The sequence below is a fragment of the Notolabrus celidotus genome, chromosome 4 (genome assembly GCF_009762535.1).
Source record: "Notolabrus celidotus isolate fNotCel1 chromosome 4, fNotCel1.pri, whole genome shotgun sequence".
Taxonomy (NCBI): domain Eukaryota; kingdom Metazoa; phylum Chordata; class Actinopteri; order Labriformes; family Labridae; genus Notolabrus; species Notolabrus celidotus.
In genome coordinates this window covers 19,914,121-19,942,010 of record NC_048275.1, presented here as the reverse complement: position 1 = coordinate 19,942,010, position 27,890 = coordinate 19,914,121, and the positions used below count along the sequence as shown (strand labels likewise).

Sequence of the window (27,890 nt, the reverse complement as noted above, 5' to 3'; positions counted from 1 at the left end):
TGAGTGATAGTTATGATGCACCTTGTTAGCATTATCATTCGCACTGTCGTTTCACTTCAGTCCATCTCACATAGCACTGTTAAGCAGTGTGCATGCACAAGTGAGATAAATATGTGTGCATCCACAAACAAATACACTCCACTCCTCATTGAGTAACATCTAAAAAAAACAAGAAAAGCACTCAGCTTTTCAAATAAATACCACCGGTGTTACAGCTGATTCATTTCTAAAGATTAACACCTAAGGAGAACTGGATGACGAGTATCACAGATTGAGTGGAGATGTTAGAAAAATGTTTTTTGCACTTTGTCCATTCTTTGAATTTCTTCCTAGTGTCCTCTATTTTATCATCAACCTTAAATTAAAGCTGGTTAAAAACTTTTCAACACTAACAATCTAAAATGGGAGAAGTTTCTTATCTTGCATCTTAACTCCTCAAACACTCAAAATGTAAGGCCACCATCTAAAACAGGGGTTCCCAAACTTTTCAGCCCGCGACCCCCAAAATACTGGTGCCAAAGACTCACGACCCCCACTGTCCCTCAAAGTGATTTAATGTGGCTTCATTTAGCTGGTCTCTATATGAGCATGTGTCTGTGTTTCGACTGCTACTGATGCTTTTGATAATTAACTGTTCACCAACCCTAAACATAAGAGTCATCTGACAAAAAGAAAAGGCAGAAAACTCATTACATTTTCTATTTTCAAGGTTTTATTTCAAGTTAAGCTACTAATTTAGTCAAAAAAATTTACTATAATGGGTAAAATGTACTATTTCTAGATAACTTAAAAAAATAATAATTCTGGAATACATCTCAAGACCCCCCATGGGGTCCCGACCCACACTTTGGGAACCCCTGATCTAAAACAATGAAATATATGTATGGATAATCACATATTTATGATACAAGGATTGAATCCAAACATTAATAAAGTCATTGCGAATGTGAAGATTTGGACACACAAAGAATATAACAAATATTGAAGACTGTGTTTTTAGGCACTTTTTTTAGCTTCCTTTTTTAAAGCATTGTGCATTATTTTAATAAATATATTAGTTTCATTCCACATCACCTAAATTGCTTCTGTGGAGGTAATAATGACATTGATCTGGTTCCTCAGGCTCTACTCAGCCTTCTGTTCCTATTGTCTGCATCTGAATACACAACTGCCTTTGTGTTGAGCTGGAGGACAGTAAATATGAAATTAGCATTTCTCCAGCTTACTGCACCACTGAGCAATACCTTATCAGAGTCATATAGCCGAGACTGATTCAGGGTCCATATTTTCTTTTGCAGTTTCTCAGAATAACGGTGAATCAGTGAAGCTTGCTGTGTTGAAAACATGCCTTGAAACTGCAGACTGCGTATGTACAGTACACTTCCTTAAATTTACAGCATTAGACTCTTCTTTTTGCAGTTTGTGTGCACTTAAATTTCACACGAGTACAGGAAACTCTCTCCTTAGAGAGTTTCCGAAGGGTTTTAGCTTACAGACAGATTTTTTGCAGGATGTGAAAAGTGGCTGCTCAGCTTCACTCTAGCCAGGTTTTGGACAGATTCTGGGGCCACGAGCCAGCGTCGCCACAGACTCTCTGGCTGGTGAGGATGGAGGCAGTGGACTCAGCAGGCTGATCTGGTTGTCTGTTGGTGGGGATTCACACTCCCGCAACAAAGTCAAGGTGACTCATGGTGGGTGAGAAGTCCACTCGAGTCCGATCTGAGCAAAGCAGTAGAGGAAAGCCAGCATAGGCGGGAGCATGGTAGACCAGCCTGAAATCAAAAGGACACCATGTGTTAGGAAATATTTTGACTTTTTAAATTCTAGGATTACTTTAGATTCAATCCTTCACATACTGTAATTTTACCCAGATCCGGATTTCATTCATAAAAAGCTTTCAATTTAAACTGAGTTAAAAAGTAACCACTATGTACAGCTGATGTCAGGGTTAATACTATAAAGACTGCATTCTTTTCCAAGGCTACACAGCAGCAGCAGCAGCAGCAGCAGTAGTAGTAGTAGTAGTAGCAGTAGTAGAAGCCAAGTCTCTGCTGCCCAGTGTTAGATTATGTTTATTCCCTTTTTCTATTTATAGCTGCTTCTTAGAGAGTCGAGCAGGCAGGTAAGGACAGCTGTCTGCGGCTTTTCCCAAACTGGCTTCCCTCCAGATTATCTCAGTAACCCGCACCTGCAGCCACAATGCTTCTCAATGGTCTATTCTCTTCTATTCATGTCAAAATCTAATTCATATACACGCAGACTGCATTATGCACAGCTGTACTGCCAGTTTCCTGTCTGCATAAGACAAAGGATGCACTGGCCAAGGCTGGAAGAGGCATCATTTGGTGAAAGTTGCACTGCAAATAATGGTCTTTGCATTTTTATCTATAAAAAAAATTAGATGCCAGTTAATAAAAAATATTCAATTCCCTTAGATAAAATCTGATGTGCCAAATACTTTTGACTCAAGTTCAACTCTTGTGAATAAGCCAAGATATCCTGAGGTGTTTGTGTTGGCAGGTGCGTACATTTCATTAACACTCTCAGTGTGAAATATATTCTCTAAACAGCGATCCAACTTTAGCTGTAACTCACTTCAAACAGACACTGAAAAACAGAACATAAAGGAGGCGTACACCACAATCCAAACTTAAGTGACTTTTGAAAGCGATTGAGAAGAGCTTTAGACGTTCAGAGATGTATCAGAGTTGTCTGGCAGGCTCTGCTGCTCTAAATTACTAATTATGAAACACTGGAAAAGAGATGAAGAGGGGAGCAACTTTTTAATGAATCACCCAGTTCTGCCAGTTGCTTGTAACTATGACTCCAATCAGCCGGTGCTTTACTTACACAACTGTTTCTTTAGCGACTCGATAAAGAGGGTGCTACGAGTTCAAATGAGGTGAAAAGGCCAAGTGCAGAGAAGCAACAACTGAAACAGCATATGACACTAATGATCAGAGGGACTGTGCACAGGGTTGTGGTTTCATGTACCTCTATTGATGTGCTCTCAGACTGAATGAATCAAAGTGCGAGCTTATTCTTTCTCTGCTATTAGCATTGCTCTACACACAGCAATGTCTGTTTTGTTCAATCAGATAATCTTTAACAATATTTGGTACAGACATTCATGGTGCAAAGGAGGGTGACTTCTAGGGATGAGTCATGATTTTCGAATATTCAAATCAGCTTTTAATAATGAAAAATCAAATAGTTAATGTGACTATTATATCATCTTAAAATGTATTTTTTCTGTATTTTTTATTATTTTTATTACTTTATTGCATGGAAAACAAATTTCAACTACCCAGATCACTGTACTTTCAAGTACATTGCATTTTTTTTTTTCATATTGTTACATACTAAAATGAAAAATGACATACAGTAACAATAAAAAAAAACTCAAAACAACCCAAATAGCTCTAATAGTATAAATTATGCTTTCATCTTCTAATACACGTTCAATTGTTTTTAACCATAAATTAATTTTAGGTAGACTTTGTTGTCTCCATGTCCTTGTCACCTGCTTCAAAGCAGTCAAACATAATAAATTGAAAAGATGCCTTTCAGGTGTACTTATTTCTTCTATTAAGTTGATGCCTAAGAAATTTTCAAAACTTAGATGTCCCTTTAATTCAAAAATATCAATAAATGTGTTCTCCACCTCTTTCCAGTATGACACTAAAACTGGACATGTAAAAAAAATGTGTATGTGGTTTGCTTTTGTTTCTCCACACCCTCTCCAGCAATCAGAGCCTTGATTTTCGAATTTTCAAATAATCTTTCAATGATGAAAAATCAAATAGTTAATGTGACTATTATATCATCTTAAAATGTATTTTTTCTGTAATTTTTAAGCCCCTGGTTGTAATGCTGAACAACCGCAGTGATTGAACAACCACAGTGATTGTAGGGCATCTGAAAGCTGTTTACTGTTTTCCATTACATAACATAAAGATTCCATAATAACATATAACAAATAACATATTTTGACCAAACACCAAAAAACTGATGTAATTTCTATCAGCTTCGACTGTACTTTTTGTTTGGTGCTACCATGGACTGTATAAAATATAGACTTAGTATCCGTGACGTCATCCATCTGTTTCTGAAGCGCTGTTTTGAGGCCAATCGACGGTGGCAGCCATATTGCTGCTGTTGAGCGACTGTGACGTAAAGAGGCGGGCTTTAAGCCTCCTAGCCAACAGCTACAGTGTTCCCACCTGTCAATCAAGTCAGCTGTGCCTCTCATTGGAAGACTCGTAATCTAAATATCTTCAAAGTTGCCACGTTAGAAAAAAAATCACCCCCCCTACAGTGTGTGCCGTTCGAGAAATGAGCTATCCAGACTACACTCGTCTTTTGTACCAGGTTGGAAACATGTTTATTTCTGCTGTAAAGATCGGTTTTTTGAATTGGTGTGTATGTGGTTTCTGGTACTTCCGGAGCCAGCCTCAAGCAGATCCTCAATGAACTGCAGTTTTTAGCACTTTTTAGACCAGAGGTTGCCGCTTGAGTGCTATTAAGCAAATTATGGCATGCTAATATGCAAAACATAAGCTAAATCTGCCAAACACTGTCAAGTTAGCAGTAGTAGAATGCCTATGCTAGCTTGCTGGTGTTAGCATTAATCTCCAAACATTGCTGTGTCCAATTACATCCTTACAGAGAAGTTAGCATAGCAGTTGACCCTCAGTTCTGCTTTTATCATGGTAACAGCAACTCGAGGTGGAAGTGATATAATAGTCAATTAAGTAAAAGAAGGGAACATTCAACAATCAATGTTTACAAAGACATGAAGCATGTTTTATTAGTTGACCCATGTTCCATCTGTTTGAATGGAGGAGACGGGCTTTAAGACCTGTACTGCAGCCAGTCAGTAAGTTGAGCTCTTAAACTTTTGGCTTCACATGGGATAACTGCTGTTCTGTCCATTCTATATACAGTTGATGAGCAAAACACATCAGCTGTAATGAAATTACCCATCAACCCAATGACCCATCAACGGTCTTCTAACAACGATTCAGCTTTTATTTACGACTGCAGCTAACAGTCTGCTCTCAGATATCGTCTCTCACCTCTGACCTCCACCTGTCAATCAAGTCAGCTGTGCTAATATGCAAAACATAAGCTAAATCTGCCAAACACTGTCAAGTTAGCAGTAGTAGAATGCCTATGCTAGCTTGCTGGTGTTAGCATTAATCTCCAAACATTGCTGTGTCCAATTACATCCTTACAGAGAAGTTAGCATAGCAGTTGACCCTCAGTTCTGCTTTTATCATGGTAACAGCAACTCGAGGTGGAAGTGATATAATAGTCAATTAAGTAAAAGAAGGGAACATTCAACAATCAATGTTTACAAAGACATGAAGCATGTTTTATTAGTTGACCCATGTTCCATCTGTTTGAATGGAGGAGACGGGCTTTAAGACCTGTACTGCAGCCAGTCAGTAAGTTGAGCTCTTAAACTTTTGGCTTCACATGGGATAACTGCTGTTCTGTCCATTCTATATACAGTTGATGAGCAAAACACATCAGCTGTAATGAAATTACCCATCAACCCAATGACCCATCAACGGTCTTCTAACAACGATTCAGCTTTTATTTACGACTGCAGCTAACAGTCTGCTCTCAGATATCGTCTCTCACCTCTGACCTCCACCTGTCAATCAAGTCAGCTGTGCCTCTCATTGGAAGACTCGTAATCTAAATATCTTCAAAGTTGCCACGTTAGAAAAAAAATCACCCCCCCTACAGTGTGTGCCGTTCGAGAAATGAGCTATCCAGACTACACTCGTCTTTTGTACCAGGTTGGAAACATGTTTATTTCTGCTGTAAAGATCGGTTTTTTGAATTGGTGTGTATGTGGTTTCTGGTACTTCCGGAGCCAGCCTCAAGCAGATCCTCAATGAACTGCAGTTTTTAGCACTTTTTAGACCAGAGGTTGCCGCTTGAGTGCTATTAAGCAAATTATGGCATGCTAATATGCAAAACATAAGCTAAATCTGCCAAACACTGTCAAGTTAGCAGTAGTAGAATGCCTATGCTAGCTTGCTGGTGTTAGCATTAATCTCCAAACATTGCTGTGTCCAATTACATCCTTACAGAGAAGTTAGCATAGCAGTTGACCCTCAGTTCTGCTTTTATCATGGTAACAGCAACTCGAGGTGGAAGTGATATAATAGTCAATTAAGTAAAAGAAGGGAACATTCAACAATCAATGTTTACAAAGACATGAAGCATGTTTTATTAGTTGACCCATGTTCCATCTGTTTGAATGGAGGAGACGGGCTTTAAGACCTGTACTGCAGCCAGTCAGTAAGTTGAGCTCTTAAACTTTTGGCTTCACATGGGATAACTGCTGTTCTGTCCATTCTATATACAGTTGATGAGCAAAACACATCAGCTGTAATGAAATTACCCATCAACCCAATGACCCATCAACGGTCTTCTAACAACGATTCAGCTTTTATTTACGACTGCAGCTAACAGTCTGCTCTCAGATATCGTCTCTCACCTCTGACCTCCATTCTCGCATCTGAAGCGGCTCGTCGTACAGTAAACAAAAAAACACAGAAAAGGAATCTTGGCTAAAAGTCCTTTGTGTCAGCTGTCTTTATCCAAAGCCTGCAAAAGTTGCCTGTCGCTCCAAGGGGCTCGCCGTCGGCAGATTACAGCCGATGGGTTGTGAGATTGTAATTGGAATGGTAGCAATTTCAGGACCCATCATCTTCTCTTTGATGGCCATATATGGCCTCTTATCTCAGGCTTTCTGCAGGTTTTTTTGCAGGTTTCTGGTGTAGTGTCAGTTGTTTGGATAGTCAACAAAGGGCATCCTGGACAATGCATTTGATAGTCTGCAAAGTCTACTTTAACAGTCAAACTAGAAACTTGGGACGCGAGAATGAAGATGTAGTAAAGAGACGACATTGAAAGCTGGGGTATCTTGTCCCACCCCTGCAGTTTCTGTATTCAGATAAATTATTTTAAATAAATCACGGTTTGCTTGAGTACAGCTTTTCATTAATAACAAGTATAAAAGTTCATGTATTGACCTATGGAAGAGTTTGATTTCTTACAGTTTTTACTCTAAATATAGCCACTGATATACACAAGAAGCTAAACAAGTTTCCTTTCAGTATTGTGTCTGTGTCCTTGTGTTACACTTCAAAAACTATAATAAAAGCACACAGACATGCTTGAAACTCAGTGACATACTAAGTATGTTCTCAGTCAATACATGACTATAGACTGAGAGGGTGATTGTGATTTTTTTTCAGCAGTGAGGTCAGAGAGCAATTACGCTTCTGCGGGCACCAGTAAAAATCCCAGACAGGCTGATTTAAAAGCATTGATCTTATGTTAATGAAGCAAACCACAGCTCCCCCTCAGTGGTGTATTATGCAGACACATGCAGACCAAAGGAATGGCTTCAGGCATATGCGGGTGGTGCATTGTATCACGATGTAAGACACAACATCATGAAAATACAGTGAAATGAACACATATAATGAGTAGTCTGTTCAATGCTGTATTTACAAACTACAGTAAGCACCAGGCATGTCATATATTTACCTTTCATATCTTAATGGGTGTTATTATATGTGCTACTGTAAAAGCAAACTGGGATTCCAGTTTACTGTACAGCTCTGACTCTCAATAATTCACAACAGATATGATAATTTCCAGTGCCCTGTTCTTATTTTTAGGTTTCTCTTCATTTATTTAACACACGTCCACAGTATGGTGCATGGGAAAGGGGTCAGCAGTGCAGGAAGCAGCGTTATGTCACACACAGTATGCTCTAAAAAAAAACTGCCAGGCTTCAAACGAATGTTACCTTCCCCAAAAAGCTGAGTGGAATACGACCTTTTAAAACCTGTTTCCGTTTAACTTCACGAGGCCAAAGAGTGTGTGACACATCAGTTGAAATAACACTCCAGTCAAAGCAGAAGTGATATACCAGAACAGGTAGGTTTCTTATTATATGACAATATCACTTAAGTGAAGTGGTCAAAAATAATCTAGTAAAGCTGCTTTTGATGAGTAAAGTATGCATTTTATTTCAGCATTTATGGGCAATTCCAGTCAAAAAGTTCCTTATAATATATATATATATATATATATATATATATATATATATATATATATATATATATATATATATATATATATATATATATATATATATCTCAGCACTGAAGAAGCTCTGGGCACTGACTGTGCTCCCAGCCCAGCGGCAGGCGCTGCTCAGATCGCTTATCATTAGCAGTCAGGCTTTAGGAGGGTCTGCCATCTTGCTTTAGGTACCAAATGAGCCAAATAAAGGCGCAGGGAGCAAAACAGGGACTGGCAGAACATAAAGCAGATGTCTCTCTATTTGCCCATGCAGATGCATTAAGATACCCTGAATAAACAGAGCCTCAGTATCCCCCGATATTACTGCTACACAATCAGACCTAAGGAACAGCAGGATCATCTTATTATATTTTATTAATGATTTCATTTTCTAGTTGTGTGTTTTAGCCTCTCTGTAAATGTTGCCATAGCTTCTCCTTAGTCACGGACACCACAGGAAAGTGTTGGGAATTGTCCTAAAATGCAGCTAACTGGTTCTTTAGAAGACTACATGACTCATAATCCACGTTGGAAACAAATTGGCAGCTGAAAACAAGCATTCCTTTGAGTGATTGTTGTCACGGGCAGTTTACCTTGAACGAAGACACGCTTCCAGAAGATTCTGCTTACATGTATCCCCCCAAGGAACACCAGATTAGAGAGGATGAGCATGGCAGTGGAGCAGGCAGAGAGAAGGGCAGTGCAACGCCTCTCCATTGCCGCAGAGAAATTCTGCTCCTGGGAAATCAGCAAAGCACAAGCAGGAGAACCACAAAAGATTCTTGTCATAAATCTGAAAAACAAAGAGCAGCAAAGCACCTGGCACTAATGAACTGTGGGTCCATAAACTAGGGGGATAACACAGTACGCCATCAGCCTTTACTACTATTTATAGGACAAGAACCTTCTCTTAAAGCTGGAGGCCAAAGATGCAAGAATAGCTTGAAAGTCTCTGTTGTGTTAGAAAGAGACTTTTATGTGTTAGGTGTTAAGTGCACATGCCACTTAGATGTGACTAGTCTCCACTTAGTGTAACAGCTGAAGGCATTATCTCCTATCAAATCAGAATTCATGACCTCTTTATTTCAAGCTAACAGACAAGATGTCATCATATCCACACATCTTAAGTGAGCACAAATCAAGCTACATGTAATTTTAATCTTTTGTAGCTTAACGTTAAAAGGGATAATTGCTCAGATTTCATACTTACAACAAAGGATTGAATAAAGGATGAAGTGAGGAGAACCTTCAGCCCATTCTCCACCAGGATTCCCACCCAATTCATGAGAGCCCAGTACTGCAGGTAGTCATGGCCGCCGTGCCAGAGGCAGACGAATCCGAACGCGAGGCCCGTGGATAACATTTGGTAAAGAAGACCGTGCCGTGAACCTCCCACAGGCACATAGATGTACCTGGATCGTAAATACATGCAATGAGAAATATTAATCTTTGAATAACATCAGGCACAACTGTTGTTGTAGAGGAGATAATGACCTGTTAAAGCAGCACATTATTGATGGTAGTAAAGGCGTGATAAATAGGAAAGGAGAGCGGTGTAAAGCAGCCAGATGTGAAACACAGGTGGGGGGTTATAACAGCTCCCCAACTCTCAAATGAATTGGCTGGCCTGTCACATAAATTACTTTGTCATGTTCATTGATTTTCCATTAAAGAAATGTTTCTCTGAAGTCCACTGCAAAAAAGAGGCGCTTAAGGGAATATCAATGCCTCCAAGTTGTTAACAATGCTGCAGCGGGGTTAGGGTTGCAAAGGGGTGGAAAATTTCAGGTAAATTTCCATGGGAAGTTAAGCTGGGGGAATTTTGGAAATATTCCAAATTGGAAACTGTACATGGGGATTATTATGGGAATTTATGGGAATTAACTGGGAATTGAGGGTAATTTAATAGAAAGGTATCATATGCAAGCATAAATATTTGTTTTTTTTATAAGCAGACATCCATCCAAAATAATATAATTAAAACATTTATTTGAAAGTAGAAATTTATCAAATGTTTGATATTTTATTGAACAGTCAATTCTTTCATTGAAGAATAAAAATATGAATGTTGAGTTAAATATTAATTAATATCTGACCAGACCCATTCAAAAATGAACAAAAATGCAATCCCAACAAAGTCCCATTCAAAATGTTAAATGAAAAGAGCCCCTCTCCTTCCAACAAAGTTCAATTCAACATGCAAATAAGAAAAGCATCTTCCCTCAAGCTTCTCAAGCCTATCCTCCGCATTTTTGCTAAACGCTTTCAGGCAATGGGCTCTTCCTAAGTTCCATATTAAGAGCCAACCTTCAATTTAGTAAATTCCTGGTTTATTCCCATGGAAAGTTTCCAACTTTAAAAATTCCTGGAATTTTGCAACCCTAAGCAGGGTTAATGGTTTCGAATTGGTTTGCACCTGATGCACATCAACCCACTTTCTATAATATATTGACACTTTTTAAATTAAGGCTGGCCTCTTTTTTTAAGTATGGTCTCATTTTAACATTCTGGTAAATAAATTAAGAATACATTGTTGAATTACAGAGCCACAGTTCTGGTGGATTGCTCAAATAAAGAGCACACGTCTTAAACTTTTTGCATTTAATCTCACTAATGTGGTATAAATAAATAGATACAACACAAGGAACCTAGATGTGACTGATATCCAACCGATCAGAAGTGACTCTGGTGCACGCTGAGAAGAAAAATGGTCTCAGATACAATAGAAACCTTGTCGCCTGTCCCAGAGGTACTGAGAGCCTCAACATGCTACATCACTTAAACACGCTTGGATACAAACGTCACGTTGTGTCTAGTGTTGCTGAGCTGGGAACTAATTATCTCAGCCGCCCTGTGGCTAATCAATGTTCCTGAAAGATGAGCCAGCATTTTCTGAGCCTTAAATAGAGTGGCCAGATTGGCCGTATTGAAGAATGAAAGTAGGCGCACAAACAGACGGAGAGGAAGCAGAGCTAAAGCAAACTGAATGCCTCAACGTACTGAGAACCTACTCAGCTATTTCAATGACGTAGATGTGGATTGATTTCAAACAAAAGCTATCCAAAAAAGACCTGGAAGCAAATGACACAAACATGCACAAATATTTTCTGTTTTTGAAGAGCTCCACTTTTAAGAGTCAAACAGTTCTTGATCTTTCTTCTATTAACTGCAAAGTTAAACATTGACTTCCAAGTCAATCCAAACCATCCCCCCGCCTGTTTATTTACAACTAATCTCCCTCCGGTTTAGAAATTAAAAGCTCTTTCTCATATGTTTCTGGAATAACTCAATCACACAGGCAGTGAGTGCTCTTTATGCGTGTAAAACAGAGACCCTCAGACACGGCAGCATACAGACGGTAAGCGTAATGGAATGGCGAAGAAAGAGCCACTTAGCTGCCCAGGGAGATGGGGTGTCAGTGAGTCATGTAGAGCACATCACTGAACTCCTACGCACTCATCTAGTGCTCTTCAGACAATTTCAACAGAATTTCAGAAGCGCATTAAAACCTCTTTAAGAGCACTTTCACAAGAAGGAACGTTGGGGCATTGTGTCATGAGTATCATTTTGCATCTGCGGTAGGATAATTACAAGTGATGCCATTAAGAAGGAGAAAACAATTTCCACTGGACATGAACTAAAATGGAAACTTGCATTTGCAATTTAAATTCTGGGATCTTTAGCAAATTAAGTGGATCCACTTTTACAGTCTGGTATGCAATATCTCGTTTTAAACCTGCATTGAAAACCTTGAAAGCAGATCTACAGGTACACCATAAATCATGCAAACAGAGCAAGAAAGACAACAAAAGAAAACAGTCAAACTAAAATGAGAGCATTTTCAGAGTATCACAGCATGGTCTCTAACAATGCTGCAACTGTAGCGTTGTCTCAACATAGCAACCACCATCTACCAAGTGGACCATAAACACCCATTAGGCTGCATTCAGCCGAGTGTGCATCATTAAAGGCAGACAAACTAACAATGTGTGTTGTTCAAAGTACAAGTGAGCAGACACATAATGCCACCATTACATATGCACATATTGAACAAAGAGGCATTTCTCCAGGCTGTTAAGGAAACGGTAGCCCAGCAGAGGAACTCTCCACCAATCACCTTGAACCTCATAATCATGAGAAAGCCTATATGCAAATGCAGCATCCTTGTGCATTATGATGAAACATGTGGGCAGGCAGCTGGAGAATAGCACCTTTTTTTTAAAGGTTATTCAGATGATAAGTTCAATGCCACACAGGCAGTGAGGTCTTTACAATGAGTATGGTATACACAGCTGATACAGTGTGTTTAAACACATGCTTCTCCTAATATAAAGTCAATAACGCCTTTATGAGATGGACAAGTGGGTTAGACCATAGACTGTATAAAATATGGACATAGTATCCGTGACGTCACCCATCTGTTTCTGAAGCACTGTTTTGAGGCCAATCGTCGTTGGCAGCCATATTGCTGCTGTCAAGCGGTTGTGACGTAAAGAGGCGGAGTTTGAGCCTCCTAGCCAACAGCTACAGTGTTCCTGCAGTCAGTTGTGCCTCTCATTGGAAGACTCGTAATCTCAATATCTTCGAAACTCTACAGTGTGTGCCGATTGAGAAATGAGCTATCCAGACTACACTCGTCTTTTGTACCAGGCTGGAAACATGTTTATTTCTGCTGTAAAGATCGTCTTTTTCCCATTCATGTGTATGTGGTTTCCGGTACTTCTGGAGCCAGCCTCAAGCGGATCCTCGATGAACTGCAGTTTTTAGCACTTCCGCATTGGACTCATATTTTTAGACCAGAGGATGCCGCTTGGGTTAGACAGAGAAACAGGTGGATGAAAAGATAAAAAAGATATAGGATAGGAGGATACAATGAGTTTTAAAGACAGACAAACATAAACAGATGGATGAATAGATGATTCGGTAAGACAAGCAGATATTATATTTAGACAATAAAGCAGAGAAATAGATGATAAAACTGACTGGACAGAGATAGAGTTGATTAGCTAGACAGACATAACTGGTAGGGAAACAGGGAGACAGGATATATTGGACAGACAGACAGAAGGAATTGACAGGCACACAAGGACACAGATAAAATTGTTTATATAGACAGCCAGGAAAAATTAATTGGGCAGATGGGAAGACGGACAGAGAGAGACAGACAAACAGAACCAAACAGAGAGACAGATACATAAATAGATATTCTGATATAAAAGCTGTTATTTGATTTAGAAGCCATTTCACATTTTTTGTAAGCATTAACATCTGAATTAGTCCGTCCAGCACTCATTGAGTGCCTCTTACCTGATGAGCCATCGATACAGGCCCTCATCAAAGTGCCTGCCAGAGAACAAAAATGGATATTTGAGTCACAAATTTACATAATAATATAGCACTGAAACACCTGAGCACTGCATCTCTTATTAACAGAGGCATGTGCTGTATGTGTGATGCATGTGTGTCTCTTTGTCACTGAGAAGATTAGAAAAAGCATTTTGAGTTTTTTTTTTTTTTTTTTCCTTGCGCAGCCTATAAACTGAAGCTGTTTTGTCAATGATGTCGGCAGACAGCTTTATGCATTCCATCAATGTTGTCAGCGTTGGCCAGCTCAGCACACACAGGCCGGATTGGAGTGCATCAGCGTCAGCACATTGGTCCATCTTGTCTATAGGCTATGCATTTTTACTGCAGGACCAAACACACACCCTTCCATCTCCACTTTATGTGCTCCAAACTAAGAGAGCCTTAATCATCGTGAAGCACATTTAGGAACGGAGTGGTTCTGTGTGAGAAAGTGAAATAAAATGTCGTGGTACTCTACACGCCCAGGTAATTTTGCATTAGGACCCTGACTCATAGCTTAATTAGTCACCGTCAAACACAGCTTTTTTTTGCCGGATGATAATATTTTTTACATTACTGTAATTAATTGTATGTGTTCTATCCAGGCCTTGTTCACACAGTTGCAAGTTTATCAGGTTCATCTAGCTTAAACTAATACTGTTACACATTAATCCTGTAATGGAGCCTATCTTCAGTGTTCCATGTTTTTAAGGACTGATGTAAAATGTTAAAAATATATTCTAAGAGTCTTCTCCAAATTGAAAATTGTCTTCAATTTGTTTTATCGCCTTTGTAGAGTATTTGCATCCCCTGTTTTTTGATGGTGTGCTGCATGAATAAATTAGATGAAAATCACTATTATAATTCTAACTAGTTTTCAATCTTTTTGTACTTGAATGCACCACACAGAGAGATGTTTCTCTTTACTAGACAACACTCATTGAAATAAATGGGATGGACAAAGAATAACCTACAGTTACTCCACATGTGCAGCCTCTGAGATTTCCGTGAATTCATTCACCTCCATAAGAGTTCAGTAAATTATGAACCTAACCTGAGCATTGTTACCTAATTAAAGGCAAGTTATACAGCAGGACTGCGTATTGAGTGGACTGCAGCAGTGTTGGTGTACTGTAAATAGTAAACTAGCACCAGACTGTATTTTACAGCTTGTTTTGCAGCGAGGCAGCCAGAACTCCTCGTTGTTCTGACACACTGTGCATCCAAACCTCAAAGTCAAATGATAAACTCAAATAGCACTGTGGTGCCTAAATATTTTCCCAAGCAGGGGAAAATCTCTTCTCTGTTGTTAGCCGTTTTTATAGTTTTAGTCTTGCTGATAAAGGAGTTTTATCTCTGGGTAACAAGATGTGCAGTGTGTGTGTGTGTGTGTGTGTGTGTGTGTGTGTGTGTGTGTGTGTGTGTGTGTGTGTGTGTGTGTGTGTGTGTGTGTGTGTGTGTGTGTGTGTGTGTTCATTAACTTGAGCAACTGTGACCCCTTCAGCATAAACTAGGCATAGACTTTACTTGGCTTTGTACTCAAAGTAGTTAAATGGGCTTAATGAATGTTGCAATACTCCACCATTTATTTTCATTATGTGCACTCGGTATGGAGGTTTGTGTGTATGTGTGTGTGTGTGTGTGTGTGTGTGTGTCTAGAAAGCTTTATATACAGTGATGTTCTTGATGCAGAGGTGACCTATTGCTCTGATTGCCAGCAATTACAGAAGATGAGACAGTTCTCCTTGTACAGTCTGACTCTTATTGCCCAAAGCAAAGTGAGCACTTGAGGCACTTGACATTAAATGTACCTTTCCCCCCGTGGATACCATGGACACAAGATTGTACAGTCATTCAAGTGTAAAGGAATGGTGCAGGTCAGGGTCAATATAATATTGCATTTATGTCAGCGATGTTAAACTGTTCCTGTTCTTACCTCCACATCCCTGTGAAGCTGTACATGATGCTGACACAACGAGGAAGCTTTGGAGGAACTAGCTCATCCAGAGTAGCCAGCATGGACGGGAGACCAAAGAGAACCAGGTACTTCACAAAGAAGAACTGGACCAGAGCCAGGGCAAGTCCACCTGTGGGGAATATAAGGTATTCAAATTAGTTTTTCTAATCTTCATAATTGCGACAAGTTCTCTCCTCCTAAACAAAATGTACTGTGTTTAAAGTCCAGTAAATTGTTTAGAAAGCCCAAATCTGCCGCAGAGGGCTTTATAATTTGTATAGCATGAAACAACCTCTTTCCAATATTCTTTCCTGTGTTCAAAATGTTCTTAAAGTGGACTCAAAATGGGTAGGAACAGAAGGGGGCATAGCTGTTAGAAAGTAACGTACATCATTTTCTGTTGACATTATTGAGAAAGTATGACAAATTGAGGAGAACTGTGGAAAAACAGGACCCAAGATGACTAATGACTAATGGTAATTGAAATGACTGATTGGAGACTGGCTGTATTTGAAATGACTCACTGGAGAAATAATCTCAAAGTCCCAGAGGCGCTTTCATCAGAAAAGGTGGCTGAATATCTTGGAGTACCTTTACCGAGATATACATCTTTACATACACTCTAAACTTAGGGCTCCAAGTGTTCCACAAGGAATCAATGGGGCTAATAGAGGACACAAAACCTGGTTGATTTAAAAAGTGAAGCAACTAAATCAATACCTAACAGACGCAGTCATGTCACTTAATTCAAATATATTCAAAATCACACCACAGATCATGATAACTGCATTATGAATCGAGGCATGAAAGAGTGAGCTCGTAATCAGCATAGCTGTTGGAGTTTAAAAACCAGCTCACTCCTGTGGGGGTAACGTGTTTTTAAATTCTGCATCTCAAAACATGTTCAGTGTCTGTGTGAAGTGGCAGAGAAACATTAAAGCTCAAACTCAGTGTATAGAGACTTACCCAAGGCCCAAGGAGGAAGAATCTCTAAGTAGGTCTCGTTAGACTGGATGGAGTGCATGTACATAACATGGATCATGTATTCTGCAATGCACCACCACAGTATGATGCGTCCTGATCTGAGCACAAAGTAACTAAAAGCAGATTGGTCCCTGTCCCTCTCTTCAGCAGGCCTTCGCATCTGAAAGTGTGAGAAGTGAGAATGTTGTCAGTCTTTTTCAATCTTCATTACCAAGATAAGAGACACAAGGATGGAGAGATGTACCCAAAAACTGCAGAAGTGACAGACTGGAAACATAAGACAAAGAACATAATAGGTATTTCTGTACAAGTCTGAAAAGTAAAGTTATCATTTTATAAGCAGCCCACTATCTGACCTGACATCACCTGTAATCAGGAGATGCAATCAACCCCAGCTTCCTTCAGACCAAAACAAAAGAAGCAATTCCAGACTGAAATGCAGTCGAATACAAGAGAAGCTTTTGTCAGCTCTCTTACCTGCTCAATGTAGTCTTTATATGTGATAATGGGTCCATTGTAGAAGAGGGGATGATAGAAGGTGTATGAAAACAACCAGCAGAGCTGCAAGATCCCACCATGGTCTACAGGGCACCAGCAATGCTCCAGGCTGAAGCTGATGAAGCGCAGACCACAGACAGCAACACTGAAGAGCAGCAGATAGTACTCCTCCTCGGTCTCATACCAGCCTCTCTGCATAATAAAGAGGTAACGCCAATTATTTTTACCACACTTCTGGGGAATCTTTCTATAAAAAGTGACAGTTTGGAACTAAACTCAGACAAGTGACACCTTCAGTCAAAATAGAACACCAATAAAAATGGGAACAGTCGCATATCATTGCAGTTATACAACTGGTGATGAAAATCTGTTTCACACACTTGTGTAAGTAGGCTTAAGACAACATTTAATGAGGTCTGCTTGGCAGTGTTGGGAATTTCATTGCTTTCGAAGTTTTGAGTGCATGTGTTGAGTGAACAGAAGCAAAAAAAGAAGATTTTTGGGAGCATGCACGGGTCTGTCATGTCTATTTCACATTCAAATCTCAAACTATTTTGACTGGATATACTTGGGTGCATGTAACTTCACCTGATTCGTCATTCACTGTGCATTTTAAGGGTGATTTTGGATGACAGTTTAGAGAAGAGGGATGTGGAAAAAACAACTGCAAGTGTCCAGCCAGTGTTTGTTAAAGATTTTGAAAGTTAAATTACAGCTGATTTTAAAATCTTAGTCGGTTTGTAATTCATTGTGGTCATGCTATTATTTCTTGTTTATAGACAACAATATTTAGTAAATTCTCCTCATGAAATTATTATCCTTCATTCTCACTTTCATTAATGCCTGCCCTTTAAGAATATAAGGACTGTATGCAGGCACTTCTCCTTCCGTCTCTCACTGGTAGACATTATTTCATTGCTGGTCCACGGGAAAAAACTGCGGCATATACTTTCAATACTTAACTCAACTTTTATCTTGTGGTATGGACACATAAAAGGGTCGTGACCAAATGGCTGTTCATTCCCCTAGCATCAGGCGCCCCCTTGTGTTCTATACACGTATGACATTCAATGATATGACAAAATGAATGTGATCTGATTTAGAAGTAATTTCCAATGTTGCTTGACACTGAAACAGCATCAAAGAAATGGGAATTTATGCTATTGCTAGTATATTAACATTTATATTAAGGGGTTCTAATTCACCCTACATCTTGACAGTTTTGTTGTTCTGGTTTTATGTACTATATTGAAAAGGTTCAGAGTAACATGGCATGTACTGTTTGAATGGGTCATTGACTTTGACTCTAACCTGGATCTCTTGAAGCCATTGGATATGTAGCGTGGAGAGTAGCAGCAGGTTACAGGCCCAAGACAGTGCAGGTTTTCGCAGTTGGGCCACTATGAAAGACAGTCCCAGTTGTACCAGCAGCACACTGACACCTTTAATCCCCAGCACACTACTGGCTGCTAAGAGGCCATATAATGTGAGTGCTGGCACCCTTAGCTGTTGAGAAACATCAAATATAAACTGGATTAAAATGCCTCACACCTAATAGCCAGAGTGGACTTAGCACTCCTGTAGCAGCTGCTTCTCACCTTGGGGTAAAAGGTGACACTTAATCTTGATATTACGCCATGACCAATCAGAGTCCAAAGCAAAGACGTCTTTGCCCAGTCAGTCCAGAAACTCCACTCAAAATCCGATGGGTCCTGACAAAAACAGGTTACTTCATCATGGGCCATCTAAACACAACTGCAACGGGTTGAAAAGAGGCTTTGAAGTGTTTTGATGACCATAATTGTACATAACAAAATGTATACAGTCTTTAATAAACTTGAAAAACTGATAAAAAAAAAGTGCATTTTGCTGTCAGTGATGAAAAAAGCAAAAGAATTGAGTGTATAAAATGTAAACATTTTGTAACTGTTAGTTCAGAGCTGTCTTTAAGTCAACATTTTCAACATTGAACATACCCTTTTAAAGCCCTTGAGAAGGCCTTTTTCCAAATGGAGTCCTCTCTGTAATCCTGCTTCATGCTCTGATGTACAAAACAGGAAATATCAGACAAGCATGTATCTATTACCTTTATTCTCCATGCATTAAACAAACATAGGCCTACTGATATTTACCATCTTACCTTTGGAAAATCTGTGCAGTTGATAGAAAGAGTACAGATGAGATCCTAATGACAGCAACCAATACGCAAGGATCTCTATCCATGGCAGGGGTGCCAACTGGGCCTTTGGTTTAGATGTCATCAGGGGATATCACTGTGCTATGGTGCACCTAACAGTGAGGGAGACAATTTGTTGCAGCTCAAACCAGTACAACTTATTTCAAATAGCACAGAAAATATTTCAATATATTTTAGAAAGCGTGTTAAAAGCTATAAGTTGTAATCACACAGACATCAACTGCAGGGGGTTCAAATATAACAACAGTGTCGTAACTACTCTTTACACAGAAATAGTGAACTAATTCATAATCATGTCAAACCTTGTTGTTTTATTTTATTTGAATCATACAAGCGAAAGTAAACTAACAGAGTTTCTGCCAGAAAGTGGTGGCAAGTTTGTTATTCTATGCTGCAGTCTGCTGGGGAAGCAGTATAAAACACAAGGATGTGAGGCGACTGGACAAACTAGTGAAAAGAGCTGGCACTGTGATTGGAACCAGGTTGGACTCACTGGGGCTGTGGTGGAGAGATGCGCACAGAAGAAGCTAGAGGCCATTCTAAATTACACAGATCATCCACTTCACAACTTCTTTGTGGAGTGAAACAGCAGCAGTGGACGTCTCATCTCTCTACAATGTAGGACTGAGAGATACAGAAAATCATTCATCCCTGCAGCAATTAGGCTTCATAACTCTCTAGCCCAGGGCTTCCCACTCTTTTCAGCCCGCAACTCCCAAAATACCTGTGCCAAAGACTTACGACCCCCACTGTCCCTCAAGGTGATTTAATGTGGCTTAATTTGGCTGGTCTGCAGAAAATTAGCCAACCTATATGAGCATGTGGCTGTGTTTCTACTGTTACTGATGCTTTTGAGAACTAACTGTTCACCAACCCTAAACGTAGGAGTTATCTGACAAAAAGAAAGGCAGAAAACTCATTGCATTTTCTATTTTCAAGGTTTTATTTCAAGTGAAGCTACTAATTTCGTCAACATTTTTTACTATACTGGGTAAAATGTACTATTTCTAGAGAACTTTAAAAAAAAAATTCTGGAAGACATCTCACAACCCCCCCATTTGTGTCTTGCGACTAGGGTTGCCAACTGTCCCATATTAGCCGGGACATCCCGTATATTGGGCTAAATCTGTTTGTTTCATACGGAGTCAGTCAAGAGGAGCAAAAAGTATCGATGGAAAAAGTAAATTTGGTGAGTCATACTCCTCTTTTGCATTAAATTTTTCTTTTGCCTGTTTTTTGATGTAAAGAGCCAAATTGTGGTTCTTTGAGGTCTATTCATATTAGGTTACATAATGATACAGAAAGGATTAAAGGGAATATACACACTTTCTGCATTTCATGCTGAATTCACACATCATGCTCACACCACCATGGCACCGTGCACCTGTCCCTTATTTAGTAGTGAGAATGTTGGCAACCCTACTCGCGACCCCCCAGGGGTTCCCGACCCACACTTTGGGAACCACTGCTCTAGCCAATGGGAGATGAGCTGACAGACACCTGAATTACTTGTTTTGTGTGATTTTATCATTTTATCTGCCAGACACCTGAATTTCCCTTCAGGGATTACTAAAGTAAATTCTATTCTATTCTATTCCATTCCATTCCATTCTATACTATTCTATACTGTTCTGTTCTATTTTATTCCATTCCATTCTATACTATACTATACTATACTGTACTGTACTATACTATACTGTTCTGTTCTAGTTAGTCCATTCCATTCAATTCTATACTATTCTATACTGTTCTATTTTATTCCATTCCATTCCATGCTATACTGTTCTATTTTATTCCATTCCATTCTATTCTACACTATTCTATACTATACTGTTCTGTTCTATTTAGTCGATTCCATTCCATTCTAATCTATTCTATACTGTTGTGTTCTATTTCATTCCATTCTATACTATTCTATACCGTTGTGTTCTATTTCATTCCATTCTATACTATTCTATACTGTTGTGTTCTATTTAATTCCATTCTATACTATACTGTTCTGTTCTATTTAGTCTATTCCATTCCATTCTATACTATTCTATACTGTTCTGTTCTATTTTATTCCATTCCATTCCATTCCATTCTATACTATACTGTACTATACTGTTCTGTTCTATTTAGTCCATTCCATTCAATTATATACTATTCTATACTGTTCTGTTCTACTTAGTCCATTCCATTCTATACTATACTATTCTAAACTGTTATGTTCCATTTAGTCCATTCCATTCCATTCTATACTATTCTATTCTATTCTATTCTATTCTACAGTGTTCTGTTCTGTTCTGTTGGCAAATAGCAATCACTGCCGTTGCTAGGTAACACTGCACCCAGAGGTGGCAGCCAATAACGTAGATCAGAAGGTAAAAGTAAAGTAGCATGCTAACGTCTCCAGCTACCAAACCAGACTGTGTTACTTCAGATAGCAAAGACCGTTTAGACACCACACCGTCTGTGTGTGTAGACATGTTCGGTTTAAACTTGCCATTTGATAAATTCCCACATTGCTTTATTAGCCTAAAACATTTTTATGATGTTCTACTCGAAGAGCAGACAGCTAACGTTAGCTAAGCTAACTAATCATTGGAAGAAGTTGTGGTGTTACCTATTTAACCTGGGCCGGTGTCCATTTCGTTGCTATGAATAAACGACAACACCGTCCAGTATTTGGACCGCAGAAGTCGATACACCCTGACATCAAACATTTAAATGGACTGTATTCTTCTTCCAATTACCCGCTACATTTTCTTAACTTAGTAACGACTTTTGAGAACATTACTACCCTCAGCTGGCCGGGAGGGCTAATCGACTTACACCATTGAGTGGATGCGGTGTTACAATGTTACAATGTCATCTGGCAGACACTTTTATCCAAAGCGACGTACATATAAGAACAAGAACAACACAAGCAAAGATCTAGACAAGAGGAAACAAGAACAGTAAGAGTAACAAAGTGCTTCAAGTCAATTTGGGTGCAGGTACTGCCAAGCAGTGTAAAGGCAATGCACAAAAGTAAATGGGTCATTGACAAATAGCCTAATTTGTTTTTCTTTTAAAGTGTTTCCAGAATGGTTACAATGCATATTTTTGTGTCTGGAATAATGTGTTCTAACAAGGCATGTACGTTAAACGGCTCTTATTTTAAGTGTTTAAATATTTTTGTTTTTTTACCCTTTCTTAACTTGAACACTGAAAAAATGTCAGGTTGGCGCAGCCAGATATTTGTCAAAATATATGTACTTTCCTATAATTTATTCTAACTGAAGTTTTAGGAAGTATCCCTCAGAGTGGTTACAGTGCTTTACACATTTGTATTTTGTGAGTATACTTTTTATTTACCATATATTAGGATTTTTGCATTCTATTGGCCAGGTATAAAATATAATTTTTACAGTTTTAGGTTGGTTGTACCACCTGACATGGAAAGTGTTACCGTCCACCTATAAGTTAATAAAAGCTTTTCTATTATTATTTAAGAGACATCTACAAACATTTTAAACTCAGCCATGACAATTAGTAGGGTCCTCTGAATTATTTCATATGTTGAAGTCCATTATGACTACTTACTTTCAAAATAAAAGGTCCATGAGTACGGTGGTGCCACCCTGACATTTGAGAACATGCAAATTGCTGGACAAACGTTTTTAAATAACCTTAGGTGCCTTTAAACTATTGATATTTATGAAATAATGTTTATTTCAAAGCTCTTATAAGTAAAATCATGCCATGGTGTTTTAATTTGAATTATTATTATTAAAATACATTTTATATAGTGTTTTAAGTCAGTTCACTTGCTTGGACGGTTGCGCCACCTGACCTTTTAAGGGTTTGAGATACTTAAAAATAAAATAATTCTCAATATTTCAATGTACTGAAATTGTATTCAATATAAGCAGGTTTTATAGAATCAATTGATGTATGTCCTTAAAAATAACAAATTATTTCAAAAGAAAATAATGTATTCGGACACAAAAATATGCACGTCATGTCAATGACCCACATAAGGATTTAAATTTTTTTATTTTTTATTTTTGTAAAATAAGGAACATCTACAATGAAGCAACCAAACAATTTAAGACCCTTAGTGTACGACCATAGACTGTGTGTACGACCTCTACCTGGAATAACTAACTCTTTATGTTGCTGACGGTATAAGTCAGCCATGTAAAGTAAAAGTGTGCTACTAAATGCAGCAATTTAATACTATGCTTAGCTCTAATAGTGCTCTTATGGTCAAAACCTACCAGCATTTTGAATCTCAAGAGAGGTGAGTAACGAGTTGTTATCAGATATTTCAGTGTAAAGATGATTATAACTTGGATCTGCAGAGTTGAAAATGAGCTAAACTGGCCTCATTTTAGGTAATGGCAGTATGGCATGTGTGGTCCTACCATTAGGCTATATAGAATAGAGACAGAATAGAATTTACTTTATTCACCCCCCAAGGGGGAAATTCAGGTGTCAGCTCATCTCCCTTTGGCTAGAGAGTTATGAAGCCTAATGGCTGCAGGGATGAATGATTTTCTGCATCTCTAGGTCCTGCAGCGCAGAGAGATGAGCAGTCCACTGCTGCTGTTTCACTCCATAAAGAAGTTGTGAAGTGGATGATCTGTGTAATTAGAAGGTCCTCTAGCTTCTTCTGTGTGCATCTCTCCACCACAGCCCCAAGTAAGTCCACCTGTTTCCAAATCACAGTGCCAGCTTTTTTCACTAGTTTGTCCAGTTGCTTCACATCCTTGTGACTGCAGCATAGAATAACACATTTGCCACCACAGACTGATAAAACATCTGCAGCATCTTTTGCAAATGTCTAAGAATCTGAGCCACCTTAAGAAAAAGAGGCAGCTCTGCCCCTTCTTGTAGAGTGCATCTGTGTTCAGGGACCAGTCCAACTTGTTGTTCAGATGTAAACCTAGATAATGTATTGATATTTTAATCACTCCACAAGAATATAGTTGGATTAAAGTTTCAAAGGGTTTATTTGGAGAAAACTGTGTTTGGTACAGTAGGTAAGTGGATCAGCACTTTTCATGCATCCTGAATTAGATAGTTTATGGGATTTTTATAGGCCAAACAAATGCTCAGCGAATCTTAACAAATCAGCTCTGGAAAAAAAAGAAATATGATAACAAGTTGACATTAAGACATTGTGCAAAACAGTAAAGATAGCAGAAATATGTCCTCCACACATGATTCATTCTTTTCCTCTTTGGCAAAACCTGCAACTCTCTCCACTTTCCTGAAAACAATAAAGATATGTAGACTTAACTGAAGAACGTATCAAATACACATTTCATGTATCATCTCCTCATAACACCTTTATCTGATTCTTTGCATCACAAACAAATAAAGAACAAAATAAGAACATAACCACATTTTATTGATGCTTTCAGTCATGCACACTGAGAGATTCTAATTAATCACTATTACAGTTAATGGTAAGCTCACTAGTGTGTGAATGAGTGCTTATGTGTATGAATGCATTCAATCTTGTGGCCTTAGTGTACAGATGTGTTTACGCAGTGGGTGTTATCAAAGTATGAATAATTTTTCACAGCTCGTCGGTCTCTCCATCAAAGGGCACGGCATCGGTCTCCATATGGATACTGCTGGGCTCACTACTTCCCACCAGCCAATCGGAGTGCGGTTGAAAGAAGGCCTGCAGCCGATGTCTTGTTGATACACCCACTGCGGGTTCAGGCTCCTGTTTTGCCTCAGCCTCTGGCAGCTGGAATTTCAGGAACTGGTTGGCTTTCTCAAAACCACCAAATGGCATGGCAGACCTTATAAAGAAAGGTGAGATTATTATTAAAGCCCCTTTTGACCCAAGCATCTACAAAGTCAGGCCTTGAAGGACGTACCTGTTAAAGGACTTGTACTTTGGTATGTCTTTTTGTCAATGGGACCTGGCATTGAGCCTTTCAAAGTGGCTATCAGATTTTTCATCCCCTTCATGGCCTTCTCCCATGGTGAAACGTATGTCTTCATAAGAAGCTGCGTCTTACTTGCGCCACCTTTTCCACCTGTGAAACAACATACATTAAAGTTGCCCCGCCGCAGCTCTAAGCAAAAACATATGAGAAAATCTGTGGACTGGTGAATCTGACACTTTTTATTAATATGGATTATTTATGTTACAATGTATAAATGCTACTGTTACTGTTACAGGTATATGTGTCTGCTGCAGGTGCATTGACTTTCCTCAGACTGTGGATGGATTCTACCACCACTACCCTCCTGTTTTGGGTTTCTTGAACAGCTTAGGGCTGTGTCTGACACAGACAGAGAAAACTGTGAGCCTAAATCCAAGTGAAGATGTTCTGGAGTGGATTGTTATACATAATATTTTGATTAAGACAAGACTACTTGGGAAATCTGTGTCCATCATGATTGTAGACCCTGTGGTCAAGACTGCAGAGCACTACAACACTAGGCCTGCAGAGTCAATTATAAACAATAATCACCCAATTTTGGGATATTTAGATATTTAAAATATTTGATTTCTTTCTTAAACTTATACTTGAATATGTTTTATACTATATTTTTTCTTGCTTGATGTCATAGGTCTTTTAATGCTGTTAATGTGATCATTGTTTTGTTTTTAACTCTATGCAACAAACACTTTGAATTGCTCTATGTATGATTGTGTGTACAAAAACGGGCCTTGCATTTCCTTGCCTAAGCCTCTGCTGGTATCCTTGAAATCTTATGGATTCTCAAAGATTAGCTAAGCTAACTGGCCTCTGGTGGTAATTTCATTTTAAATGTGAAAACATAGCTGTATCTGTCCTCTCGTCGTGCTCTCTATAAGAAAGCAAATGAGCGTATATCCAAAACGTTGGTCTATTTGTTTGGAGGTAAGACATGGCTTAAAGCACTTTTCTACTGTCTTCTATTTGAGTGTAAGCCCATTTCACCTCTGATGTGTATTTGTAATCTGTAATCACTTGAATACCAAAATGTATTTTGCTGTAATTTTTATATGGCTTCTATTTGTTTTTGGAGGAAGAACTGAACTGAAAAAAAAGAAAAACAATGAAAAAAGAGACGTACCTTTTAGTGATGAACTCTCGCTCCCTCCTTCTCCTAGTCCACCACTTCCTTGACCGCCGCCACCAAGTCCTCCTGCACCCCCTGCCCCACCTGCACCTTTGCTTCCAGGCTTTGGAGGAGGAATAGGGGCCCCTCCTATGCCGTGCATCCCAACCATATGCACCTTTCCAGGTTGTTTGCTTACAAAATGCCCTCCAACATTTATCATCTGACCTCCAATCTGCCCTCCCATCTCACCTCCCAGAGATGGGACAAACTTCTGCAGGTTGTCCTGGAAGCAGATTTTCAGAATTCTGAATGTTTGTTGAAAGCCTAAGTCTTCTTTCACAGATAAAAACAAAAACAAATCATGACTTAAAAGTTAAAAATATGTCTCACAGATGTCTTATTATTCCATTATAATTATCCCAAGTGGTAAAGCAAAATGAAAAGTAGCTCTGCTCTTCAAACATTGCTTCAAGCTTCACGGTGATGTCTGATTCATGATTCACACTACGTTTCAGTTATTGAACACAGTGCTCTTTGTACATCACATTAAAGTGACTGGATTTCTTTTCTTTTTAAACTTTGCTCTCACCATGGACTCACTGCTGAAGATGTCAGGGTTGTTCCCAGATGAACCTCTCCACCCTCTGCTGCCTCATCTTGAACATCTTGGAGCCCTTGTTCTTCATCAGGGAAAGCTCTTCCAGCATGATGTCTTTGGGGGTCATGATCTTTGTTCCCAGGTCAAACTCAGACGCCTCTGGCTCTGACTCATACTCTAGGTAAGAAACATTTGAACAAATAAAAACATATATAGTATTTGATAATTTTTTGATCTAGAAATAAGTTTTTACCAAGAGGTCTATACGATTTAAATCTTTTACATTTAAATAATGGTGAATTTTCAGATGCAATCAATTGAAAACTAGAAAACCTGTAAAAGGTCACAAAAAACTTCAACCAGAAATCCATGAATATCAATCAGTAATCAACCTCCTCTAATGATGTGTTGTTGTAATGATATGATTTAACTAAAAAACTTTTTGGATACTAGATGGCTACATTTTTTAACCTCTGCCATGATTACATAATTTTCATATCTTCTCTTTTTGCATGTATCTATGTGTTTTCCATGATGGATGAGGCTAGTTTCACACTGCATATGAAACTTAATTTTTAACATATTTATGATGACATTTAGAACACACTGTAATAACTTGAAATAATTTAAACTCAGTTCATTTTAACTTGAATAAGTGAACCAAGAGTTATCAGAATTATGTTTTTGATAGTTTTTGTTGTTTTGTGTTATTAAATATGTATTTTTTTCACTTTTAATGTAAAAATAACCTCACCTAGCCTGTAAGATAAGCAGCCCACCTACAGTATCATTCATCTATTTATGTATGCTGCGTTTATACGCAGGAGCTGTACTGTGCATTTGATAAGTTTGTTCATATTCATTTCATTTCATGCCAGCCTTACCATCTTGAGTGATATGTGATAGGTCAGTTATGATCTTGGCAAGCTTTTTCCGCTTGTTTAGGGGGGCAGGTTTTCCCAGAGGCATGACTGAAAGTCCAGGAAAGAACACAGTAGTAGTTTCCATATTGAGGCAAAAAAATCACACAAAACAAATCCACCCTCTAAATATATCAGAATATGCTCAGCACTGATGGAAGCTTTTCCATAAAATAAACATACTGTTAAGCTTCATTTTATTATGTTAATCATTTCTTATGTTTCAGGCTG

The 27,890-nt window shown here is 38.7% G+C and overlaps 2 protein-coding genes across 2 annotated transcripts; both read right to left on the bottom strand.

Annotated features, from left to right (window-relative positions):
- Positions 1-989: 989 nt before the first annotated feature.
- Positions 990-21,885, bottom strand: hhat (hedgehog acyltransferase). Its single transcript, XM_034682681.1, has 12 exons — positions 21,706-21,885; positions 19,044-19,192; positions 18,880-18,944; positions 18,502-18,615; positions 18,215-18,409; positions 16,883-17,095; positions 16,388-16,565; positions 15,401-15,551; positions 13,426-13,461; positions 9,329-9,530; positions 8,712-8,856; positions 990-1,772 (listed from the first exon to the last, which is right to left on the bottom strand). Exons 2-12 carry the CDS (start codon positions 19,162-19,164, stop codon positions 1,687-1,689), a joined length of 1,506 nt encoding a protein of 501 aa, XP_034538572.1. The 5' UTR covers positions 19,165-19,192; positions 21,706-21,885; the 3' UTR covers positions 990-1,686.
- A 2,574-nt stretch (positions 21,886-24,459) lies between these two features.
- On the bottom strand, positions 24,460-27,708 carry myoz1a (myozenin 1a). The gene is given in 10 exon segments (XM_034681245.1): positions 24,460-24,728; positions 24,731-24,785; positions 24,787-24,883; positions 24,962-24,995; positions 24,998-25,114; positions 25,970-25,992; positions 26,150-26,424; positions 26,731-26,764; positions 26,766-26,916; positions 27,624-27,708. Coding segments are annotated over 10 exon segments (948 nt in total). The 3' UTR covers positions 24,460-24,651.
- Between the last annotated feature and the right edge of the window lie 182 nt (positions 27,709-27,890).